Source organism: Antennarius striatus, chromosome 3, assembly GCF_040054535.1.
Source record: "Antennarius striatus isolate MH-2024 chromosome 3, ASM4005453v1, whole genome shotgun sequence".
NCBI lineage: Eukaryota > Metazoa > Chordata > Actinopteri > Lophiiformes > Antennariidae > Antennarius > Antennarius striatus.
In genome coordinates this window covers 23638632-23647603 of record NC_090778.1, presented here as the reverse complement: position 1 = coordinate 23647603, position 8972 = coordinate 23638632, and the positions used below count along the sequence as shown (strand labels likewise).

The window sequence follows — 8972 nt, the reverse complement described above, 5'->3', positions numbered from 1 at the left end:
AGCATCGGAGGAGACAGAGAGTAAGCTGTGCACACAGTGATCAGTAACTGCTGAAATGAAGAACTGTGGGAAACACAAGATTGCAGAGAAAAAAAACATGCTTCAAATAATGCACAGAACAAGTTGTCTTGGGAAAAGGTAAAGGGAAGATGGCATGAATGAGAATGAAATAAATAAGGGAAACAAAAGAGATAAGGCAAAAGCAGAAGTAGTGATGGACAGATCTTCCCTGTACATCATTTTTATGACCCTTTTACATTCAATGGCCTTGTTGGATCACATGTACGTTTAGGGAGAAGCCATAAAGCACCTCCAAAAAGTGAACAATGTAGATATCACAAGTGTGTTCATGAATCTGTGTGTGCGTGTACATGGACAAATAGCATAGGCCATTTAAAGACTTCAAACCAAAGCACAAAATATGTAAGATATAGCATGAATTCATCTTGATTTGGGTCATTGAAGCATATCACAGAGAGCATAAAAATTATAAATAATCATTAAAGTTGGTATAAATCAGAACAAATAATAGTTAATACAGTGAGTCCTGGGGCAAAAGGTTGTTATGCATAAAAAATTCATACATTTCAGGATGTTTTACTCACTGCTTCAAGTGATCATAAATACCTATTTGATCAATATTAGGGGCATTATTTAGCACTTTAGTGAAATGAATTCCTCACAGGAATCAGTGTGCTTTAGGTAATCTAATTATCTACAGATCGATCATCTGTATTCCACCAACGGTGGGAAAGTATTCTTTTGTAAATTATTTGGCACAGGACAGCCAGAATTAAGTCGCATTTGGCAATGAGTGATGGGTGGGGGGAGTGGTCTCCACCATCCAAGGCTACAATAAAAGGCACTTGTCTGGACCACTGAGGAGCCCAAGTTTTATAGTAGCACCACGAGTGGCTGTGGAGCAGACAGAAAAAAAAAAGCAAGAGCTAGATGAATAAAGATTAAAGGAGAAGAAAAAGTAGTTCAAGATATTGTCCAGCTCTAACAGTGCAACTCAGTGCAGTTTTTTTTTAAGTTTGACTTTTTTTTTTGAAGAGGGCCCTTTGTGTGATAGAAAAAGAAAATGAAAACTGTGCAGTGCATTGCAATAATATCCCTGATCCTGGTTGTCATTGCAGACAGCAGTACCTCACTACCAACAGGTAAGATTCAAATTTGTTCTGATATTTAAATTCCCGGATGGTCTTGTATTTACGACCATCTTTTGTTAACTCATGTCTGTTTTTGTCCAACAATCCTTACGAGCCGTGCGTGGAACCCTGTGCGTAAAGTGGTACCAGAATTTTAGGCATATGTAATGACAAATCATTGTAGCAGTAGGTAACGGTGTCTCGAGGGCAACACACACAGACACAATGTGACTCACCATTGACTCATTGATTTGCTGCCTGTGGACTAGCACAGCATGGGCTGGCTAGTGGAAACTGCAAATCCTGTCAATTCCCAGTGGCTCTCTGCCGGCATAAAGTAATGAAGACCACACCATTAATTAACCCTCTGGAGTCACACATCTTTTTAAACATTTTTTTTAGTGTTTTAGGACTTCAAATAGTAAAGAAAAAATCATAAGTTCAAAAAAGAGGAAGATTAGATTAATAAATAATCAATAAATATTTAATAAATGCTTAGTTTTTTGAGTAGGTCATCTTTCTCTCGCCTTTAGTGTCTGAAGAGAGATTCATGTTCTTGATATTGTAGTAGTTGATGTGAATCTATAGGATCTCATGATAACATAGGAATGACAGAGATGAATCTCTAGATTTCAGGAAAACATGAACTTCTTTTCCATGTAGTTTTATTAAAATTGTATTAACAGAACCATTGTGAAAAGATGTCCATGCCTCTGTAGAACTTTTTTTTGTCTATTTCAATGTTCTCTCTTCCTCCTGTGGCAGGCAGAAAATAATTTTTTTTTAAAAAGAGATTTTTTCAGAGAGCACCTGCTCTCCATCATGAGGCTGTTATAATTCAAATTCACCTGCCAACAGGATGACACACTTAGATGGTTGTTGCAACTGCGAGCAATGAAATACTGAAATAGATCTACTGCTGTGGTGAGGAAGAAAACAAACCATGGCTGGCTCCAGTAGAGGTTCTAAAGTTATATGAGTGATATTCAATGAGCTTTCAGCAGCTCTGTGAGCTGACTCAGTAGATGTCAAATTAAGGACCTGGCGGCTCCTCGATCAAAGGAAGGGGTATGTATGTAGAGAGCAAATTTGTAAGGGAAGCTTTTTCATACAGGTGGTGAAAATACTCCCACTGACCAGAGATTTTGTGTATGAATTTACATGATCTGCACTGTCTATATTGTGAAAAGCATTGACTCGGCTCCAGCCAACTCGATTATTCCGCAAAGAGTCGCTTTTATTAGCCATGTGAGGAGTGTATTCTGCTCATGAGGCGTTGCCCGCCCTTATACCCACTGATTCAGTCTGGCATAGGGAGCCTTTGGAAATCTGCCACAATAACCGGCACCATGACAGGAGTTGAGTTAAGATTAACGACCCTCACCCAAACGTATGCCCCATGTTGAACAGCAGCCAAATGACTCTGTTTTTCCCTGTGAGGTAATAGTGTGTTACGCCTAATGCTTGCTGTAGTTGTTGGTCACTGAGGCTTGGTCTGGTTGCTATAGAGCCGGGTGGAAAATGAGCTGAGACTGGGGCATGAGTTTAAAATATCTACCTGTCAGAAGATGATCATTTTTTTTATTTGAGTAATATATTATGGTATTTCATACTGTGAATTAATTCACATTATTGAGATGGTAGTCTGTAAATGTGTGCTGAGAATTACATACATAAACCCAAGTACCTCTGCTCCTATCATGAAGGAGGATCAGGGAGGAGTCCAGTGTGTAGGAGTCAGACTGCTGTATTTTTCCCAGCTGCCCTTGTTAATTTTCTCACCATATTGACACAAATAGGCCAACAGCAGAAGAAAATAAAGCTGTGAGGCGGTGTGACGCATCCCATGTCTGCAGCTGCTCCGTCAGAGGGCGTTTGCTCATTGTGCATTCGCTCAAATCCTTTCACAGTTCAGCAAATTGTTTTCTTCATTTATAAATTAAGTGGGGTTTTTTGGGGGTTTTTGCCAATTTAACAGTGTGATTATGCTTTTGAAATTTATAAACATAAAGGTCAGTGAGTAGAAATGACGCTGTAAATTTCAAATGTTTGATGTCTCAGTGTAGCACATGGTTACAATCAGCCTGTAGTATGACTTTTACCATTGTGAGAGAGATTTGTTTTAGGTCATAAAACGGCAGTAGAACTTGGCTGATTGCAGCTGCAGGGATTTTATTGTTGTGCACATGTTCACTGACTTCTTTTTACTCTTTATGTTTGCATCTGCACATGGCAAAAGGTTTAGATTTATGCCACTTTTGTATTAAAAGTGATCATTTCACAGCAGGTTTGACCACCTACAGAATGGGATCTAGTATGTCAAAAGTCTGACAAAAAAAGAGCCTCCTTTCTTTTCCAGTAAGGCTGAGTACACACAACAGGCTGTAACTTTATGAGTCTAGTGTGCCTCACATGGTAGCGCTTACACTCTCCTGTGGGACAAATGTCTGCCAGTAATTGTAGGAACAGGAAAGAGCAGAGGATTACTTTCAACGTGACTGCCTTCCTGTCTGCTACCAGTCTCTCTCTGGCATCATTACATTCAAGGTTGGTCTAGAGTGTATGATACGTCTCAGATTTCTTTATTGTTCTTTCATTAAGTAATTGATTAAATATTAGGTTAGCATACACTTAGCAGTTTGCAATAGCTTTTCACCGCCGTGAGTTGTGATGTTTTAATCAATTCCCTCTTCTTGTCTCACATTTCAGGATTAAAAACCACATCCAGTGGTTGATTTTCATCTCTAGAGAGAACAGTGTTTTCATGAGACATTATAATGAATGTATCAGTTTAATTCTATCTACCCTAATTTACTGAAATTCGCAGGCGTCGCTGAAGACTCAATATATCATAAACTGGCATTAGCATGATGAGCCATTTAGTCATTCTAAACCCCTTTTGGTTTCAATTCCACTTCACAAACCTATTACCCATGTTGAGAAGTTATGAGGAAGAGTAAAGATGTGAGTCATTCAGAAATGACAGAATGCATAGAAATGAAGCTTATTCACGCTGCTCTTAAAATTTACCCTCCTTTTAACAACATTACTAGTAAGCAGGAGCAAAAAGGGCTACCTGGCATCTGGTTTCCGCTCATGAGGCAAGTAGGGTTACGTTGTGTGATGATTGATGATTAAATCATGTCATGTAACATTAAAAACGGAAGAAAAAGTGGACGGAAGGGTAGATTAGCTTAGTCACTGGGGCTTCCGAAAATTGAATCCTTCTGCAGCAGAGCTTGATTTTAATGATCTGAGCTCCCCTGAGCAAAGACCATACACGTGCACTCTGCGGTTTGTAGCGGGCATTGGAACATTTAACCATGCTGCTGATTAGACGTCCTTTGGTGTCACTCCTATATGTGTGGGTCGGGGGGGGGCGCAATATGGCATAATCAGCATGGACAGAAGGGCTCTAGTGGTTCCAATTATTTTCTGTTAACCATGTGGAAAGTGGAAGAAACATAAATCAGAAGAAGATCCACTTAAGGTTTTTACTAAATGCAAGACATGAACAATCAAGGGATAATTGTTAGAAAAACTAAACCTCTATTCACTTTAAAACTGCTCACTTGCATTAGAATCATGATTATGTTTGCAACGCTTCAAAGGCAAGCAGATTTAAACAAGTCTCAGTGTGATTCTGGCAAGTCCCATTTGTAGTAGAGTATGAGTCAACTCAAAAGGTTTATGTCTCAGGTCTATAACCAAGGTGATGGAGGTCAAAAGCCATGTGCATCCATACATCTGGTGCTTATTATTTTTTCTGGATACAGGCCACAAACCAGAACAAAGCGAGCCTTGTGGTCCAAGCAAAGAGGTCAAGACTGTGGGAACCCACAGAAAGACATAAAATGACCTTCTGTTTTGAGTTACGTGGTGCCCAAATTTGGATGTGGATATCAGAGAGAGAACATACAGGGCAAATATAGAAATACCTGAATGCAAAAAGTTATTAATTTTGTCTACATCACTATTATCTGCTTACTTATCTTGATATTCACTTGATGCTCAAATCAGATGGAGCGGATGAAATCTAAGCATTCAATTTCGAAGGTTAGAGAAGGAGGGGGGGGGGGGGTGAGAACAATTGGCTCTGGGGACTGGATTGGCTTGTCTCCAATGCTGCATAAACTAAACAGGATACCCTAAGACTCGTTCATAGCTGTGCTTGTGAGCATAGCTTTAACTGAACATGTGTAATCATGTGGTAAATGTGGAAAAATCACAAAAAGGGGATGTATATTATACTTTTTTTTCTTTTTTTGATATTCCCTCCGATTTTTATTACAAGAGCTAATGTCAAAAGTACAAAACCACGCCAAAATCTTCTGAAGGCAATCGGTGCAAACCATGCATAAAACACCTACAGGCATTCCTGTTTGAATCCAAACATCATAAAATAATTTTAAAGAATAATAATAATCACCAACAATTGTTAATTAGATTATATTGTGCTTTCATCCTTTCCAGCTAAGGTTTTCGCTCATCTTGGTGAAAATGTCACGCTGCCCTGCAGGCTCCTGCACAAGGACAGCGGGGCCTTTGGTGATGTTGGTATCCGAGTCAAATGGACCAAAAAGGACAGTGACGAAGAGGAGGATGTTCTGCTTTCAATGGGATTCCACAAGAAGACCTATGGCAGCTTTGAGGATCGTGTGCATTTGCTGCAGCAAGACAGTGAAGACGCCTCCCTCGTAATAGACGATGTCACCTTTGATGATGTGGGAAAATACCACTGCGAGGTTATCAACGGCATGAAGGACACTGTCCAAGAAGTTATCTTGGCATTAAAAGGTTCTGAGGCTCTAGGTAAATGTTGCTTTGACTGCAGTACAGAACAGACACACCACTACACCAAATCAGTCTTGATTGTATTTGGACAATATTCAATAAACAGAAACATATTTCCCGTGTTTTCTGGGCCATATATACATTTGCTCATCAGATTTTGGCGGGAATACTTTTTTTTTAACTGAGCCATTCTCCAAGAAACTGTTTTTCATGCAATTTAGGCACATCTACATATTTATACACAGATCTGGGAAACCATGCATGACAACACACAGAATCAATGCTGGGTGTCGGAACGCTGCTGCACCACATAATATAATCTACATTTAATCCTAAATGCATTTGTAATTTGAGCTGAATAATATTAACCTAGTTTGTAGTTTTGTTCATTCTTAATGCACAATTTTAAATTTAGCCTGCAAATGATCATATCTTTTTAATGGAATGCATTGACTAACATTTTATCACATTAATTTCAAATGTGCCTGCTGCAGGTGTTGTGTTCCCATACTCTCCTCCTTTGGGCCGCTACAACCTGAACTTCAAGAGTGCTGTGATGACCTGTAAGGATCAAGGTGCTTTAGTTGCCAGTTATGAACAGCTGTACAATGCCTGGAGGGGTGGCTTGGATTGGTGCAATGCAGGCTGGTTGAATGATGGCACAGTGCAGTATCCCATCACCAAACCCAGAGAGCCTTGTGGTGGTGTCAAAAATGGCCCTGGTCTCAGAAACTATGGCCGTCGTGACAAGAAGAGCCTCTTTGATGTGTTCTGCTTTGCCCCAGCAGTCAATGGTAAGTTTTATTCAAAATTTTCTGTATTTGGCCTTGCTTAGGTCCATTTGTATGAGCCACAAAATGTTGTTTGGGTCCTTCTGTGAAGAATTGCTCTTTTTCTTACCAGCTGTTTTGTTTTCTCTGCTGTCAGGACATGTCTATTGGCTTGAGCAACCCGAGAGGCTGTCGTTTTATGAAGCCGTGCAGGCATGTTTGGACGATGGTGCAGAGATTGCCAACGTGGGCCAGATTTTTGCTGCATGGAAGATCGACCGCTTCGACCGCTGTGATGCAGGCTGGCTTGCTGACGGAAGCGTCCGTTACCCCATTACCAGGCCCCGCAGAAACTGCAGCCCCACAGAAGCTGCGGTGCGTTTTGTTGGGTTCCCTGAAAAAATGCAAAAGTCTTTTGGTGTTTACTGCTATAAAAATCAGTGAGGGCTTAGATTTGGATAGGTAACCAGAAACACCAAAGACCAACAACAACCACAGTAATTGAAACCCAAAACTGAATCTATCTAAATCTAAAATAAAATGTTTTGGCTCCAAACTAGTATGACCTCAACACCTTTTGTAAGTCCTAAATTTGAATATTGTACGATATTCCATCCATGTACAATGAATGACAAAATGTTTTATAGTCAATGAGTATTGTATTAGTCTACATATGTATTCATTACATTTATACTGACTGTCGGGGAAAAGGCCACAGTGCTAATGCATGAGTGATATATGACAGCAAAATGAGCTTGATGAGCTTAACATCATCCCGGTTTCATTGATCCTCCACAGGATGCTTAGGTTTGAAAAGTTTGGAGCATTTGTTCTCACATCCAAATGATGGTCGCTGCTTTAGAATTTGTCTAAAGGTAAAAAAAAATGTGCAAGCTTTCTGTTAAACTCAGAGGCTGAGAACAATTTGATTTTCATCAAAGAATGAATGTAATTGTTTTGTTAAACTGTGACCTATTCCGCATCAATATTCCTCAACCATTTTTGCTTTTTTTTTGCTTCCAGATGATTGTTTAGTATGTTCTTTTATAAAATGCGGATTCAGACAATGCACATCTTGCACATACATGCAGCCAGAAGAAATACAGATCCTGGACATCCTTGAACACAACACTTTACTGATATAACTCAGAGGACACCGTTATAAAAATTTCTTCAAATAACCAATAAATCTGATATTACAGTCAATTTTTTTTTTCTTTTTCAACCACATCCCTGGTGGTTTCTCCAAATTTAGGCACTGATTTATGGTACTTAGTCCAAATTACATGTAATGTGTTACAGTGCTTAAAATAATAAGTGAAAAGAAAAAGTGAAAAAATCTGTTACACCTGTGCATGAAATCGACTGAAGGTACTCTTATCAATGTGTACTTTTTCAATTTCAAATAAAGAATTCAACTTTTTTAAAAAGTTGTTCCTTGCTCAATAATGACTACTGTTTTCCTTGGAAATAAATCAACATGCATTCTATGGAGGGATTTTAGAAGAAATTTAGACAGCACTGCTTAAGCTGCCATGACCATGGTCTACATATCTGGCATGAGTCCAGGGTCGCTGCAAGGATTTAGGAGCAGACAGTATTCATTGGCTTATTTCAAATTCAGTGTCAGACTGCCAGCCCGCCAGTGCATTAGACAAAAGGAAAAGTACCACATTCTTAAAGAGTGGTTGTGGAAATGCATGTGAATGAGGACAGATTGAGGTCAATACAGCAGTGAAATGCGAGACAAATGTAAATGCACAACGGTGAAAAGAGCTTTGATGCAAGCTTAGTGACAGGTAGACATTGGAAAAGACAAATATATAATAAAATGAGAAATTGTTAAATAAAAAGCACAAAATAAATTTCAAAGATAAACTAATGAGCATGCAGTGTATTTGTTTGACAAAATACTAGAGTGTGCTCTCTTAATTTACCTTTGGGGATCACAATAACATACAAAATGCTATAAAAAAAGTAACAATAACATCCATCTATCCATCCATGTTCTGCCGCTGTGTCCACCATAGCGGGTCACGGGGAGCTGGAGCCTATCCCAGCTGGCATAGGGCGTGAGGCGGGGGACACTCCGGGCATGACGCCAGTGCACCGCAGAGCCACACACAAAGACGGACAACCACGCAAACAAAAAGAAATAATTGCACACTTAAATGCAATAAATGTGCAAAATAGTAATGCTTCAGCACTTTGAAAGCTTCCTCACTTTGCTGATTCATGGTGCAAGCTGTTGATGAAG

General features: G+C 39.4%; 1 protein-coding gene across 1 annotated transcript; it reads left to right on the top strand.

Annotated features, from left to right (window-relative positions):
* Nucleotides 1-911: 911 nt before the first annotated feature.
* Nucleotides 912-8482, top strand: hapln1a (hyaluronan and proteoglycan link protein 1a). The gene is made up of 4 exons (XM_068311161.1): nt 912-1163; nt 5625-5963; nt 6440-6739; nt 6873-8482. The coding sequence occupies exons 1-4, from the start codon at nt 1085-1087 to the stop codon at nt 7157-7159; spliced, it is 1005 nt and encodes a 334-aa protein (XP_068167262.1). The 5' UTR covers nt 912-1084; the 3' UTR covers nt 7160-8482.
* Nucleotides 8483-8972: the final 490 nt, after the last annotated feature.